Source organism: Abrus precatorius, unplaced genomic scaffold, assembly GCF_003935025.1.
Source record: "Abrus precatorius isolate BTA unplaced genomic scaffold, Abrus_2018 Scaffold3, whole genome shotgun sequence".
Lineage (NCBI taxonomy): Eukaryota > Viridiplantae > Streptophyta > Magnoliopsida > Fabales > Fabaceae > Abrus > Abrus precatorius.
The window spans coordinates 12,442,697-12,461,156 of NW_020874373.1; the positions used below are offsets into that span (position 1 = coordinate 12,442,697).

General features: G+C 28.0%; 1 protein-coding gene across 1 annotated transcript; it reads right to left on the bottom strand.

Annotated features, from left to right (window-relative positions):
* Positions 1 to 5,917: 5,917 nt before the first annotated feature.
* Positions 5,918 to 8,398, bottom strand: LOC113860787 (tubulin beta-5 chain). Its single transcript, XM_027493294.1, has 3 exons — positions 8,328 to 8,398; positions 7,561 to 8,233; positions 5,918 to 7,011 (listed from the first exon to the last, which is right to left on the bottom strand). Exons 2-3 carry the CDS (start codon positions 8,222 to 8,224, stop codon positions 6,329 to 6,331), a joined length of 1,347 nt encoding a protein of 448 aa, XP_027349095.1. The 5' UTR covers positions 8,225 to 8,233; positions 8,328 to 8,398; the 3' UTR covers positions 5,918 to 6,328.
* Between the last annotated feature and the right edge of the window lie 10,062 nt (positions 8,399 to 18,460).

Below are 18,460 nucleotides of genomic sequence, written 5' to 3' on the forward strand. Positions count from 1 at the left end.
ATGACCCTATTAAAAAGAATTTTTTAATTAGTAGAGGTGTAAAATTTCAAGAAGATGCAATGTAGGATTGGAGTAAAGCAAAAACAACTAATATATTAGATACAAGTAAGTGAAATCTTTTGGAAAAACCTTCACAAACAAATGAGGAAATGATACAGGAAAACCTTAATGATACAACAACAATTTATAGATCATCAACATCAAACTCACTCCAAAATGTGTCTTATTCTTATATTTTAGCAAGTTTAGAAAATTTAGTTTAAGGAAGGGCCAAAAGACCACCAACATGGATGAAAGATTATGTCATAGGTGATGCTTTAATTGAAGAAGATGTCATGAATTTTTCCATATTTACAGACACAAATATAGTAACATATAATCAAGTGAAGGATGTAATGTATGCTGAAATTCAAGTTATTCAAAGAAGTGGTACATGGTAGCTAGTTGATCCACCACCAAATTGCAAAGTCATAGGTGTCAAAGTGAATTTTCAAGGCTAAATTGAAGAAAACAATGGAGATTGATAAGTTCAAGGTTAAACTTATGGCAAAAGGCTACATTCAAAAGAAAGGCATAATAAAAAGATTTTTACACCAATAGCTTGTCTTGAAATTGATAGAATTTTTATTGCATTCACAACTAATAAGAGATGAATTATTTACCATCTTGATATTAAACCAACCTTTTTGCATAGAGTAATCAATGAATATTTCTACCTAGAGTAGCCAACAGGTTATATAGTTCAGGACATGAACATCAAGAATACAAGCTTAAAAGGTCTTGTATGGCCTTAAGTAGGCCCGAAGAACCTAGTATAGTAAGTTGAAGTCTCATCTTATAACTAATGGTTACTTAAAATGTCTTCATGAGCATACTTTATTTTTTAAGAACAAGAGAGATGAAATTTTAATTGTGTGTGTTTGTGTAGATGATCTTACATCTACGAGAAATGATGAGTTAAAGTTTCAAGATCTTTATACCATAATAATAAATGAATTTGCAATGACTAACTTAGGCAAGATGAGATATTTTTAGTATTAAAGTGTTGTAAGCTTCTATTGCATTTACATTGGGCCAAAAAATATATATTAAGGATGTGCTAAACAAATTTCACATATTTAGGGTTCTGTGTCTTATTGCAATTTTGTGAAGAATTCTATTGTTCTGAAAGAAGATAAAGGAATAGTGGTTAATAATACTTATTTAAGTAGCTTGTAAGAAGTCTTATGTATCTTATAGCTAAAAGACTTAATATTGCACATTTTGTTAATATAATCAGTTGCTTTATAGAACGTCTAAAGGAAAGTCACTTTTGCAAACAAAGTAGATTTTGAGATTTTTACAAGGCACTCAAAATCTAAAACCTTTCTATAAGGTTGGAAGAAATGAAAAATTATTTGTGTACAGTGACAGTTATTATGCATGAGATATTGAAGATAGGAAAAACACATATGGTTATTCTATCCATAACTAAAGTAGATTTATAGTAGTTGCCTTATGTGTATGTCATTGTATTTTGGTAAGAAGAATTTTAAAGCATCTTGATCACCTTAGAAAGGAGCTACAGTGATGTTTTGTGATAATGTTTCTACAATAAAATTATCCAAGAGCCAATTTTGCATGGAAGAAGTTAACATATTGATGTCATGTTTCATTTCCAGAGAAATTTATGCAATGATACTGTCATTGAGCCTAAATTACTGCAATACAAGAAATAAGTTAGCAGATATAATGATAAAGTCACTTAAGCTAAATTATTGCATGGAAGAAATACTCTAGGCATGCTTAAGTGACAAAGAGCATCCATTGTAAGGGAGGGTTGTTGACACAGTCAAAGATTTCCTTTTAGTATAAATATTTCTTTATCAATTAAATTATTTGTTTATGTTGATTTTTATTTATTATTCTTGTTCTATTATCCATACCTAAGAGTATTTTGTTATACCTAAGAAGCTGAGTTATTTTTTGGTAAGTCAGATGTAGACCTAGATTTACAAAATTAGTCGTTTTCATTTTGCTTAAATAAGAGAAAACATTTTGTCTTTCTTTTATTTTCTAAACATTACATAGTCTAGTAAAACAATTTACACTCCTTCAAATAAAAATAATAATTAGTTTTGGTCAATGAAACTTTTGAAAATAAATGAATTTATTTTAGTGTGAATGAAGGATATCTAGTGATTGATAGTTGAAGACATAAAGATCATCAAAGTGAGTTTTACCTCTCAACAATTTTTTTTTTATGTTGTCAAGACCAATTTTTTTGTCTAAGAAGAGATTGCCTCCAAATAAAATAAAATAATAAGGTTGTTAAACAAAAAAATGAAAAATTTTGGGAAACAAGCTTGGCTCTTGAAAATAGAAATCTTGCACTATGTAGGTTTATACCCAATTCCAAGAAGCAGTTTTATACATAAGAAGGGAAAAATTTAGATTTGGCATTCTATTAAATCCTAATAGCAAAAAAAAAAAAAAAAGAATTAGTATAAATACACAAATGAGAGATTTGGAAGGGAGAATTTTGAGAGTAGCAGAATTTAAAAAAAATGATAAAGGTCCAAGAACAAGCTTTATTTTCAGAGAAAAATTTTAGAGGAGAACAATGAAAAATAAGAGCAAAATTTTTAGGAGAAGCTTCGAAGATATGGACAATAAAGCGAAAGAAGAACACAAGAAAAACTCAAAAAAATAGAAGAGAACATAGTATCAAAGAAAAACAAATACAAAAGAAAGAAGAAAAAGAAAAAAAAAAGAAGTAAAACAGAAAAAAAGATACTATACTATCAACCATTACTTAAACTACTGTATTGGTAAGTTATGTTCTTTTTCCTCTATTGTTTTCTTAAACTTACACTCGATGAATGTAAGCTAAGGCATAATGAAGATTTTGAACCATCTTTTTTTTTTTGTTTTATATAGGATTATCATTATTTAATATTATTTTATTAACTTATTCAATTTGATTTGATGGATTCGTGAAGCTAGAGCAAATTAGTATGTATCGAAATTACATTTTACTTTTTTTTCTCTCTTTTTAATATAATAATAATTATTAAATATTATTTTATTAAATATGATTTGATTTGACGATTAAGAAACGTGTGGCTCAAGTCTTAGCTTTACTGACCCCTACACCTAAATTATTTCACATTGTTAATTATTTTTAGCTTTATAATTTTATTTATTCACTGTTTATTTTTTATTATTTTTATCCTATATCTTATTTTATTTATTTTAATTTATCTTAAATAAAATATCTTTTATTTTTAAATTCAATCCTTCTAATTTCATTTATTTATTTTTTAAGTAGTAGTAATAATAATAAGAAATGATTTAAACATATTATTTTTATTTATTTTTTATTATATGTGAATTGTGTTGTTATTTATAAAATTTATCTCACTCTAACATTGGCAATAAATCCTCTCTATTTTTTTTATATTATTCTATTGTTTATGTCTTAATTATTATTTTTGTTATTTACTATTTAAAATTGTTATCTCTTTATTTTTTATATATTTGTATAATATAGATAGTGATTTAATTTTATATTTATCTTTTCTTATATTATGAATTTTTTTTATATAATTAATGAATGAATAATAATATAGTTGTATCAATTTATAATATTAAAGTATAACTTCTCTATCATTATATATTATAAATTGATAAAGCCTAAACGTATTTATATTATCTTGACTTTACACAATATTAATTTATCATATGTTATCTTTAATTAATTAAATAATTAATCAAGATGTGTTTTCCTTTAATTACTAACTTATTAATCAATCAACTAGTTTAAATATGTTATTTTTATTAATGTAACAATTTATAATGCTAATGTGTAGCGACTCTACCTTTATGCGTTATAAATTGTCAAAATCTATATATATATCAACGTTATCATAAGTTTTATACAATATCAATATATTAAAAAATTCTATCTGATTTCTAAAATTAATCGATTATTTATTTTATTTCATTAAAATCTATCATCTAAAATATATTCATCATATACAGGTCCTATGCAATATAAATTTATCAAACAAAGTTTTAATCTTTTTAATCAATTTAAATATAAATTCAAATTTTTTTCTTTTTCAAATAAAAATATTTTTTTATTAAATCATTTTTAACGATTTGTAATGTAGTTGTGTGATCTCTCTTCGCCTTCTATATTATTTATTGTAGGATACATATATAACCGCGTTATTTTATATCTTAAACATTATAATTTTATAAAATAATTTTAATCTTAAAATAAAATTTCTTTTATTAAACTTGATTTTAATCAACTAAATTCATAAATTGATAGAACTATGTGACTTTGAGTTTTCTATTGCACTTGGAGATACATAGGATCGAGAATTGAACCTATCAAGTCAAAATAATTTTAAAAATAATTTCTCTTTTTTTAAGATATCAATTAATATTTTAATAAATAATTTATCTTCTTTTAAAATAAAAACAATTATTATTATTGTTTAGGGGTTAAATAAATTTGCACAATTAATTAAAAGTAACAATTATTTAAATAAATGTTGTAGGGTGTTAATACTTTTTCTACACGAACTCATTTTGGTTAATATTTTCTTTAATAAACTTTAGTAACGAGTCTTTTGATTTTTTACAAAATATTTTTATTCTTAAAAGATATTTTTCTCAAACACATTTTGCAACATATGTAAACACAATCTAAAATAAAAAATTTATTTTATTTTATTTTTTATATTTGTTGAACAATTTAATATAATAGCTTATATAATAGTTATTCTATTTTATCAATAGAATAAGCGAATTTAAGTTCTTATCTCAAGAAGAGTGATGAAGTAAGAAATATCATAATAGAATAACTTTTTTTTTTTACAACTAAGGCTATACAAAAGTTGTGATTTTTTTATAGAAAGTCGAACCTTCTTTAATATAAAAGTAAAGAAACTAATTATTAATTTTTGTGTTTCAAAGAACAATTAAACAAAAACTAGTAATAATGTGTTAATGACTATTAAGTTGCATGAAAGGAAAAAGGAGATACTTCAAGAATTGTCTTTGAAACTAAAATAATAATATAATTAACCCATCTTTAAAGTTTACTTTTGACTTAAAATGATAATTTAACTTTTCACAAATGTCAATTAATAACATGTTAAATCACAAATTATACAGCAAGTAGAGGGGTCAAAATGGCATCCCAAGTTATCCGGACTAACTCACAATGAGTTGAGTTCAATAGTTAGCTAACTCAACCTAGCTCACTTTTGGAGTTAGTTAGTTGTAAATTTTTTTTAAAAAAATAAAAATATAAAATTAAAAAAATAAGAAGTATAAAATAGGAACACAAACATTGAAACAAGGATTTAATAAAATACTAGTTGGATTTACATAAATGTTTTAGTATTTAAAGGTTATTGAGTAAATGAGAAAAAATAAAATAAATACTATTAATAATAGGATGGTAATTTAAATTGAAACTAGGAGATTGATTTGATAACCATGGATTGACATATATAAATGGCGGGTTAGAAAACAAAAATTCTAAGTGCTTATAGAGTCGACCTTTGTATAACCTAAACTCACCCAAAATTACTACAGGCCAGGCTAACTGACAAGTTAGGACCGACTCTTATAACTCTAGTTAGAAAAAAAAAGTAGAAGACCAATTAATAAGATTTTATAGACTAAATTGCACGAGTCCTATAATCTTATAGGCTATTTTGTGGGTTTAATCCGTATTTGGGGTCAGCTTTGTGCATTGCATTGTCCAACCCCCCCCCCCCCCCCCCCCAAGAGCGGTATTACCATTCCAAAAGCATAATTAGATTAGATCCCTGTCCTGAATCGCACCGTGACCGCAACATACAGTTAGATACCACGCATTATATCATGAGTAATAGCGCGTTGCAAGCTTGTTCAGCCAGAAAGACGACAAGGCATTTTCTAAACAACCAAAGACAATTCAAGAATCCAATGTAAATTAACCAGCCATGCATAAAAGTAACAAATATTACGAAACATGATCCAGTGTACCAGATCCAGAAAAAAGCAAATCAAGCCAATATAGAACAAACAGACAGATGCTGCATGACTAGTTTAAAACATGTACTCAAACTCCCCTCCCACTACCATTAACCTCTATTGCTCGCAGCATCATGGAGAAAGTAAATAGGCATTTCCATTCCCCAAATCAGGCTCATCACAGTATCCGGCAAACCATACACTAATTACAATCTTCACGTTGGAGAGTGGAGCAAACACACTTACGCATCATATAGCATAATGCAATAAGTAGGAGACAGGCATATCAGCATAACAACACTCTTTGTATTCACATATGCTCCGCTTCACCTTCGTCTTCCTCTTCTTCATAATCTCCGTCCTCCTCAGCAGTGGCATCCTGGTACTGCTGGTATTCGGAAACAAGGTCATTCATATTGCTCTCTGCTTCTGTGAATTCCATCTCATCCATACCTTCCCCAGTGTACCAGTGCAAGAAAGCCTTCCTCCTAAACATGGCAGTGAATTGCTCACTCACCCTCCTAAACATTTCCTGAATGGAGGTGGAGTTCCCAATGAAGGTGGAAGCCATGGAGAGCCCCCTGGGAGCAATGTCACAAACACTCGACTTAACGTTGTTGGGGATCCACTCAACGAAGTAGGAAGAGTTCTTGTTCTGCACATTTATCATCTGCTCATCCACTTCCTTGGTGCTCATCTTCCCCCTGAACATGGCGGATGCTGTGAGGTATCTGCCGTGTCTGGGATCAGCAGCACACATCATGTTCTTGGCATCCCACATTTGCTGGGTCAGTTCTGGCACCGTCAATGCACGGTACTGCTGAGAGCCACGAGAGGTGAGAGGCGCAAAACCAACCATGAAAAAGTGAAGACGAGGGAAAGGAATGAGATTCACAGCTAATTTCCTCAGGTCAGAATTGAGTTGACCAGGGAAACGAAGGCAGCAAGTAACCCCACTCATGGTCGCAGAGATCAAGTGGTTCAAGTCACCGACTGTAACAACAAACACCCATTTTCAGTAATCACAAACCAAAAACAAGACCAAAGCAGTTCCACACCTAAAATAGCATAACATATAATATAGCAATTAACCATGATCAGCTGCAATTTAAAAAAAAAAATTCTAAATTTGGAGTCATGAATCAAAATAATCAGATCGTCAATTAAAAGATTAACATATAATAGATTTTTCCCATATTTGATTTCAGCGAACTAAACTCAAGTTCCTACCTTAGACCAGAAATGACAAAATAAAAAGATGGTATATATTGCATTTGGTTAAAAATTCCATTTTGACATAAAGGTATTTTTAATTCAAATAAATAGAACTAAATTAGATTATAGTTCTTAAAAATATTCTTTGGAGTTTCAATTCTCAGAAATTTTAATATAATCCGATAAAAGATCATCTCACTTAAAATCAATTAAGAATTGCAAAATCAAGATCCAACATTAAGAAGTCAGCAAAGCACACATCATATATATACAACTACAAAAGATTTTAAATTAAGCTAATAAACGCATTGAAAAAAGAACACTCACAGCTAGGAGTGGTCAATTTAAGTGTCCTGAAGCAGATATCATAGAGCGCCTCATTATCAAGCACCATGCACTCGTCTGCATTCTCCACCAACTGATGAACAGAGAGAGTAGCATTATAGGGCTCAACAACAGTGTCAGAAACCTTGGGCGAAGGAAAGACGGAGAAAGTGAGCATCATCCTATCAGGGTACTCCTCTCTGATCTTCGAAATCAACAGCGTTCCCATTCCTGACCCCGTTCCTCCACCCAACGAATGACAAACCTGAAACCCTTGAAGACAATCACAGTTCTCCGCCTCCTTACGAACCACATCCAGAACCGAATCGATCAGTTCCGCACCCTCCGTGTAGTGTCCCTTCGCCCAATTGTTCCCCGCACCGGACTGCCCGAAAACGAAGTTATCGGGGCGGAAGATCTGACCGTACGGCCCGGTTCGGACACTGTCCATGGTGCCCGGTTCCAAGTCCATGAGAACGGCGCGTGGAACGAACCTTCCGCACGAGGCCTCGTTGTAGTAGACATTCACGCGCTCTAGTTGCAGATCTGAGTTGCCAATGTACCTTCCCGTTGGATCTATGCCATGCTCGTCGCACACCACTTCCCAGAACTTGGAACCGATCTGGTTCCCGCATTGCCCTCCCTGAACGTGAAGGATCTCTCTCATTTTCTTTCCCTGCAAAATTAAACACCGTGATTAACGCTAATTAACCATAATTTAACTTTATAATTACAGATCTAGAGAGACAGAAGAAGAAGAGGTAGCATACCTATGTCGTTGTGGCGGTAATGGTTGAGGAAGAGGGAAGAGTGAGTGTGCAGAGACAGAGAGAGATAGTTTGGAAGAGGAGAGGGAGTTAGCGGGATTTTTATAGTGAGAGATGGAAAATCGATGGTTCAGGTTTGTTCCCTCGCTTTGTCATGTGAAGCGTTTTCGGCCGTTTGATGGAACTTTTCCCCGGTAGAGATGGAGATCTTCGTAATTTAAAATTTGTTTTTCAGTTTTTTTCATTTTTGTTGGGACGGATATACCCTTTGTGTTAAATGACGGAATGGTCCTTCTACATGGAATTAATATTAATATTTGAATTTCAGGGACGGAAGAGGAATGTTTGGACATTTTAACTACTTGTGCTGTAAAGCGTGTGTCTGCGTCGACCAATCACTGACATGACTTGACCACTGAAATCACACACATATAAACTCTTTCTTCTCTTCTTTCTTTTTTCTCTGCAAAAAATTACCTATTGAATTTTGTTGGGAAGATTAAGGGTAACTTTGCAGTTAAAATAAAAAGTTAAAAATAATTATGTTATTTTATCTGCATATTTTTGTGAAATTTTAATATTTGAAATTTATTTTTAATTACTAATAATTATTTTACTTTTGATATCATCAATGCACATGATTTTGAAAGCTAAATTGATTCTGCACTTTTAACAGTGATAAAATCTATGAGCAATATTTTAAATATTTTTATATTATTATTAAAATTAAAAATTACGTTTGTTTGATATTAATCTTTATTAAAATATAACGTAAAATTTACTATACTTTGTCATTTTATCAAATATGTTGATATAATAAACAAGACACGTTTACATAATTTTCTACTGATTCTAACATTTTTTCAAATACACTAAGATTATTAACAGTTTGTTTATTTTTCATTTGGTAAGCGAATCAATTTTTAGAAAAAATCAATCATTATATATAAAAGTTTGTGCACACATTTTATACAAGTTAAACGATAATAAAAAAATTAATGATGAACGAATTGGTTATAGAATTTTTATGAACAGGATGATTTTATTTTATCAAGTTATGAGCTGTGTTTCAATATTGTGTATCACGAAATATGTATAAAAGATTGGAACACTAAGGAATGTCACTGCACTATAACTTGTTAAACGTAGAAATTCATATTACAAGGGGTTTGACTAACTTGTGAACGTTTTACCAATGTTAATTGCAAGTTTTGTGTGATTTAGTTTATATATGGTTATATGATACCTATCAGTACTCGTTTCTAAGGTACTTTGGGAAAAATCGTTGGAATGTGGAGGTTATCCATATTCTCAACATTAATTCTGCTGTTTTAAGTTGCTGGATTAATCCACATCTAGAAAATTGTTATTAAATTTTACTTCTTGTTATAGTTCAAACGTTGCCTTTTTCGAGTGATTACTAGCCCTTCTTTTTCATAGTTGCAAAATTAAAATTAATAGCATAACAAGCAAAATTATAACGATAAAGATAGATGTGATTAAAGGACGTTAGACCTAAAAAATATATTTATTCTTAGGATTTATTAATGCATGTAACATTCATAGACATTTCTGATATTAATTTTTAATAATTGCAAGTTTTATTTATAAACAAAACATTTTCTTGGTGCAAAAGACTCTCAAGAAAAGAAGAGAGTATTTAAATACTCCTACTAGTCTCAAGGGGTTGGACAGCAGCAGACAAACAAATAATGTGTAGATAAATATGCAGACAAATTTAAATTTTAATTATATGAATTATTTGTTGGTAAGACTCAAAAATATCATGCATTGAAAAATGTACATCTCGCACCATCACTCACTTGTGATAATACTAGTAAACAATAACAATGATTCAAAAGATAATAAAAAAATTATGTTTATATCAAGAAAAAGAAAGAAAATATGCAACAAATTTGATGCATGGAATAAAAGTAGTCTGTCGTTATATACATACCGAGAAATGAACTAAAAACCATTAGAACAACCATCACCATCAGCTACATAAGGTGACAGATGCAGCGTAGCTTTTCTTCATTAAACAGTAACAGTGAGGTCTATCACTTCTCTCAAATTTATTTATTTATTTTTAATATATGGTGGTACCTAACAAAACTTGCAAATACAGCTGCCAATGTCTGTTCCCCATCATGTTCATTATGGAGTGATCTTTCACTAGGCGAAGCAAATGTTTCTGCTGTCACATGAAAATTGGCCAAAACCAAAATGATTTTTTAGGTCCTATGTTCAATCATATGATGGCAGAAAAATATAGTGCATATCATTTTTCTTTCATTTCTTTCTCGTGATAAGGGCTATATATGTTCTTGCAAGTCTGTCGTCATTCGAACACAAAAATGATTACGATTAGATGCGAATTTTGACTATAAACATGAATCTTGTCCTATAATTAACTATATTTTATGGCAATAATACATGGATTATATCAAATCGGAAGGTGAGGATATCTGAAGCCAGCTGGCTGGGGTTTAGAAATTAGAACTAACTCAAAGTAATATGAGTTTATGAATATTCTTCTTTCTTTGCCCAGTAGAAAAATTATGGATTTGATACTTTATTTGGAAAACTCTCTCTCCCTAAAATAATTGAACCATAACTTATTAAATTGGAGTCCCAAGGGGAACACTCGACTAAAGCCAGATCCTGATGACCCAAAGGGTAATCAAGCTCTCATCATCATACCCTACAAACGGTTCAAAAGCCATTAATTGGCCATTTGAGAAAAGCACATAGACAAATCAAGATGTGCCACATTCATCAAAACCAGAAATTTGATTAAAATAAATATATTTAATCCCTATGCTAGTGAATGCAAATTAATTAATTTACCCTTCAGAACAAAGCCACGGCCAATTTGTTCTTCGAATGTACAAAGTGACATGAGCTTTGAGTGAGGTTTCAAGGATCCCTGAAATGCTATATATACTTGACTCTTGGACGAGTTTAAATGCATTTATCATTCTTAAGAACATGTATATTACGCATTTAATTTTAATTATTTTGAAACTTTAACGCTTTTTCAAACAAGAGACTGACATATGAAAAAAATTAATCTCACTTTGGATGAAAATTGTTTGGTTATAAAATAAAATCACAATGGTAATTATAATTAATTTTTTCTTTAAGTCATATGGTTCTATTATATTGTTAAGATGTCATGATATCGTCTCAAATCATTAACGGTAGGTAATATATAAAATTGATCAAATGAACTAGGGTCGTTGACTTCTCAAGAATTTATTACCAGGCCTCAAACTTGATCCTTTCAGTATTAAAAAAATTAAACTATGCATCATGATTATAATTTTGAAATAATTTTTGTACAAATTAAGAAAATTAAGTATATATCTATGCTTGCGCTTAAAACATTGTAGATGTGAAAAAAAAATGTTTTATTATTTGATAATTTTATAGTGAATATTAAATATCTAAAAATTTGTTGAACAAAATTATTTATCAATAAAATATATGATATATCATCTTAAATATAATAAAGAGAAATGTTAACACCACATTATTTAATATATTTGTTCTAATACATTATTATTTATTGGTTAAATTTATTAAAAACTATAAAAGTTACATAAGTTTTACAAATTTTTTACTCTTAATTTAATTATTTTTGTATATTTTATAGTTTTTAATAAATTTTAGTCAATAATTAAAAATATATTTAAAAAATTATGTTAAAGAGTATAGATGTAGCACTTCTTATGCAATATATACTTACGATATGAATTTTCTTACCATATTGTTTGGTTAATTAATATTAAAGAATGTTGAATAATATATTCTGTTATAATATACCAAGTTGATAATGAAAAGATCGATTGGGATTAATTGAACTTTTGATATATGCATGGTTTTGACATAAAGTTTGAAATGAACCGTCATATAGAAAAATTTTAAGGAGATGAAAATAATTTATTTCTTTTATGGTAGTAAGAAAAATTGTTACATTCAATTTTTTCCTTCTCTTCTTTAGTAAAAATCTTCCGTGACTTTTCTTGCTTAATGAACTCTACTTAAACAAGAAAATAAAATTTATAACTTTTTTTTTTCTAATATAATGAGTACACAATTATAGAGATATATAATGAGAAATAACCATTTGATATGGAGTATTAAATTTAACAGATGATAATTTTAATAACTTTTTATAAATATAAAATTTTTATAATTCAAATATTGTATTAATTTTTTTTATAATATAAATTTTCACATAATTAAATAATTCATTAATATTTCATTTTTTTACTTGAATTTATAATAAAACATTTAGTGAATTATATAAATTCAGATATAATATCATCAGAATAATATTATGTAATTTATTTGTTTAATTAATAAACTTAACATTTATAAAATACTATGAAAGATATTCTTTTAGTAAACTTAACTATGATGATAATTCATCATATTACTACAAATGGGTGTCGATATATTGATTTCAAAAGTTTTTCCAGCATTATATGGCGACATAGCTGCGGAAGGGCTATAAGGTAACTTCAAGTAATATGCACCTTGTGCAACAGACATGCCGGAGAACAGGAACAAGAATATAGAAAGAGGGCAGTGTGGTAAATTCAGAGGCGGTATAGATATTATTCTAGCTCTAGTCACTCTAATTAAAATCCTCCTATGATATAAGCGTATCCCATTTATTATTGAATTTTTAATTTCCGAATTTATAAACGTAACACAAATAACCATTCATGCAGTCGCGCGTGGAATGCACAGTCCCCCTGTACTTTTAGAAGGAAAGAATTTGGAGAGTGATAAGGCGCGTGAAGATGGTGTTTGGGAGGGCAACAAGGAGACAAAAGTAGTGTAAGAATCTGCAGCAACCCACATGAGATAAGGTGCATTTACATGTGACCTCACTGACCTGCCTCGTTGCCAGCCAATACCTAGGAGAAAAATAGATAACTTATTTTTTATTTATATGAAAATATGAAAAATAGAAACTTTGTGTTTAGTGTTTAGTGTTTAGTGTTTAGTGTTGAGTGTTAACCATCAACCATGGTTGGTTAGACTTTGACTGTAGCATCTATATCTGGTTAATCCAGCTTTAGTAGCTAGCATGTCCCTCATGTGGTTATGCTTGCTTCATTTGGGGTTTAAGCATCGGGGTCTGTTCAGGTCTCAACCACTGATTATTCATAATTTCACCAAAACTATGATAATATGTTAGATTATGCTGTATCATTGGCAGCTTAATCTGAATTTGCTTACCTATAGGTTTCTTAAAAACACACATAAATGTGTAACAAAATTCGTTTCTTCTCGATTACTTCTCATTTTGAAAGCACATAAGTGTTTACTGTTTATGTAGCTCATTCTGCCTCCAATAACGTGCATTTGTGGCAATGGATAGAGGGAAATGAAGTACGGGTTGTTCATGAATGGTGGGTTGTGAATCTCCACATTAAGAATCAAACTCTGCAGATTTTTCAGCTTGATCCGGGATCCAAAGCTCTCACTTCCTAATATGATAATGGTGAAGCGTGTTTATCTATTCGAAAAGAGAAAAAAAATATATTTGTTTGTTTATAGAGTAGTTCCAAATGATATTAATTATTATTATTTTACTATACTTTGTGTATATGTAAAATATTTATAAATAGAGGTTAAGAACATATTTAAATAAAAATTAATTTTAGTTGTGTTATCAAATGTATATCTCATTCTGTACTTTAACAAGTTTAAAGTTATAAATAAATATTTATAGAAAAAATTAATATTAAAATAAATAAATAAAGTTAAAAACAATATGTATTTAAATTTTATAAAGTTTAAATGGGAGCAATTCTAAAACAAATAAGAAAATAATATTGATTTAAACTTATGAAAGAAATTTGATTAATTTTTCTACTTAATTTTTTATTATCATAAATATTTATTGAAAATTTTATCCAAACTAAACCATAATATCTATTTACGCCTTGGGAAATATTTAAATTATATTATTATTATTATTTTAATTTTTTTAGAAATCAAAACGCATTATGTTTATTTTTTTAATCTGAACAAATTTTTAAGTGTAAAAATAATAATGGACGAACATCTTAAATATATTTTACGAAAAAATAAAGTTACTCACAATTAATTTTAAATATTATATTATTAATTTTTTAAAGTTTAGTCGGTGAAATAATATTTTAGAGCAAATCAACCTTGGAACATCACTCAAAATCTTCATTCCATTTTTAAAAATTTACAAAGTCAATAAATACTAAGAAATTAAGATTAGTTGTCGATAGTATTGACCATTAAAAAAAATTAAGAGTTATAGTTTGTCTGTCAAAAATAAGAAATTAAGACTATTTGTTAAAAAATAAAAAATAAAAACAAGGCTTAGAATGTATGTGTACGGCCATGTTTTGGATCTTTAATATAATAATAATTTTCTAACAAAATTAAGTAATTTTAGATGTTTAAATTCAATTTTAAGAGTTGAGATTAATAATATAAATTATTTATGACACAATATAATATTCAATATCTTTTAGAATTTGAATAATGTAAAAGAAAAATAAAATGATGAAGCATGATAAAATAAATAAATACAAAAGTTAAACAAGTTTTGAAAAAAATAATACCTGCAATTCGTTTATAGACAAACTAAGTTACCAATTTATCAAAAGGTGATTTATTTATTTATTTATTGCCTTGGAGTTTATAAGAACATTTTATACCCTCTGAATTAAGATCAATCTCTTATGACATTAAATGCAATGTTATATTTTTGTAATTATATTATGAAAAAGAAAGAAAAATATAAAAAAATATTTGGAAAAGTATTTGTATTACTTTAGCCACTAATTCATTATTTTTAGTACATATAAATGTCCAGGACTCAGTTTGGCAGCGTTACAAGTAGCCCAGGGTAACCTCAGACTTGGTTTGCATTAGGCTGTGGTGAGTTGACTGTTGATAAAAAATAATAAACTAGTGAGTGAGTTAACCAACATCACTTGTTTTACTTATAGAAATATTTTTAGGACTTATTTTTGTTTTTTCTAATTAGAGTTTTGGATTCTATTTGAGCATGCTGAATTCGTTTGAACTCCATTTTTTTTTAAAAGAAGTTTATTGAGCAAGAGAACTGAGTGAAAAAAAAGAAAAGAAATGCCTAATTGTTTAGTTAAGTTTGGCTGATAACTTACTTTACTTGCAAATGGATTGGGTTTGTAAACTCGAATTTAAATAGACTGTGACACACATTACTATTTTCCATGCTGTTTCTTTTATATAGTCCATGTCATTTTTTATTTTATTTTGAAAAATAACGGACCTGCGACCAACTTAAAAGCCCAATCTTTGTATTTTTGGTCTGAAGAAGCCCAAGTCTAAGCACATTTCAACCCAATACGAAAGCCGGGGATGGCACCCTGGTAAATTTGGACTTCGTTTTTGCTTTATAAATAAAAATAGAGGGTCATGGTTTGGAGTTAGTCATGTAACTTATTTTAAAATGATATCTTAATGATGAAAATTATTAAAATAAATTTAAAATAACTTATTTTTATAAACTATATTAAATATAACATAATTTTTAAGACTTATAATGTTAATTATTTTTGTATGAAAATTTTTATATAAGATGAGAAGAGGTTATAAACACTCCAAAACTCTCTTAGTCTCATATTTTTAAATTCATCTAATTTAAAAAAAATTGTATTAATCTTTATTTCTTCTGAATTTCATTTTTCCCGTTACCTTTTAAACAAACTCTCAAACAGAACTTAAGTCATGCATACTATTCCCAATTCCTAAATTTTTTTATAATATTAATTTTCACCTTCAATTGGATTATAATTAAAATTAATTCAAAATTTACAATTTTTTTAGGTTATTCCAAAACACTATAATATAAAATTAAACTTTCAAATAAAATTGTAATTCCACGGAACTTAAGATTTGAAATAAAAAAAATATTTGACATGTAATGATTACATAATATTGAATATAAAATATATTATTCATTGAAAAAAATTTAGTTAAAAATGTTTAGTGCTATCAACCCACCACAAACGGATGTTGTCATCCCAACTGCAGCATGCGGGCTTGGATTTTGGGACATTTGGGCTACGGGGACAAGGCTTGAAAGAAGGATTAAAAATTGGGATTACTTTTTGCCATTTTTGTTTACACTTTTATTAACAAAATTGTAAATTTTTCTTAAAAATATATTTTTAAATAATTTTTCGAAACTAAATTTTCGTATATTTTATAAATTAATTTGAAAAATTATTAATTCTTTCCAGAAATAAGTTTTTGGAATTAAAATTTTATACTTTTAGAAATAAGTTTTTAAAAATGGTAATAGTTTTGGAAATTAATTTTTGAAAGTATAAAAATTTAATTCTAAAAATTAATTTTTAGAGGAGTAAAATCTTAATTTCAATTTTTCTTTTCAAAAGTGTTGAATTCTAATTTTAAAAACTTATTTACAGGAGTGTAAAAACTTGTTTTTAGAAGAGTGTCAATGTTGATAGGTCAAAAAAGTCTGATAAGAGATGCCGTTTTTTTTAATGATAAATCAAACATTATATAAATACATTGAAAGTAATGAACATATTTAAAGAGTAAAACGTGTGAAATACGCTATAAGAATATGGTGATAAATGAATAATGAAACTTAGAACAATAGAGAGAAAAAATGAAATGGCAGGAGAGATCAAAAGTGAAGTTTTAAAAAATTTTAAATATTAGTAAATTAAATTATTGTTAAGGATATTTTATGAAAAGATTGTAAAAATATATTAATACAGCGTATTTCCTTTAAAATTTTCTAAGTCAAAAAGTGCAATGTGTGTAGTTTTAAAATATCATTATTTTTGGGAAAAAAAAAAAAAAAACAAGATCTTCTTCCGTGGTCTATACTTATGAAAGAGATTGATTGGATGGTTGGTAGATTTTATATACATGTATTTTTTATAAAAAGAGTTTACGCAATTAAATACTTAAAAACTCAAATTTAATTTATGCGTTTGGTGGTTAATAATGCAGTGATTGAAGCTATATAGATACGTGAATCAAGTTTGGGATTTGATCTCTACATCCACCAACAAAGAGAAAGCCATGCATAAGAGAGACACTCGAGCAAGAGGGGCAACTTGTGTCTAATTGAAAATCTAGTGGCAATTATATACATAAACTTTGAAGTTAAAACAATTAATTATACTATAATAACTTTATATCAATTAATAATTCACGTGTTTGGTAATTAATTTTTTTTAACACGACACTTTTTATTTTGTATTATTTTGCTTTTATTTCTCCTGCATGTTAAGCCATGTATATAATCAATATTATCAGCCTGTTGATAAACATCACATTCAATTTTGGGTACGTTAGTTGTTTTTGCTTCCTTTAAGATTGGTCTTGTTGCATCGAGACTTGCATTATATTGAATATTAGTAGTTAATATTGCATAAATAAATCGTGCATGATGTTTAAACATTTATCCAAATAAAGTCCATGTATATTTATATTTACATTTACTAAGAATAGAAAAATATGAAAAATATTCCTATATTGACTATTAATTTTTAAACTATTGAGTTACTTCTATATTCTAACTTTGTATAATTTTGCTTTTAAAATAGAAGAATTCTGTAATATCTTATTATCGTATATACCCACAGAGAACTTAATCATATTAGATTTTCTTTTTAACTTGTATATAGAAATTTTTTTATAATATTTAATTTAGTAAACATTTGTTCAATGGGATGAAAAATAAAAAAATATAAAATTAATTTAAAGAATTATTAATCATTCATAGTCTAAGGAAAAATTTATTTAAATACTTGTATTTTATTTTATTTTATTTATCAGAATACTCAAAACATTATAGCTTATAATTTTTGTTTTCTCGATGTATATATAAATGGTTATGGCATGGCTGGTGGAGGAAATACCATTGACTTCGCATCCTTTGAAAGCAATTTGTGGTTCGTCAGGCATCAGCACGCAACCTTATTCATATGTGTCCTTGTCTTGCCAGTTGCTACTGATATTCCTTTAGCTACATTGACATTCAATATTCCTGTTCTAACTTGATTTGCTAATTATATTTTTACTTTGTCTACATACTCATTTTTTTA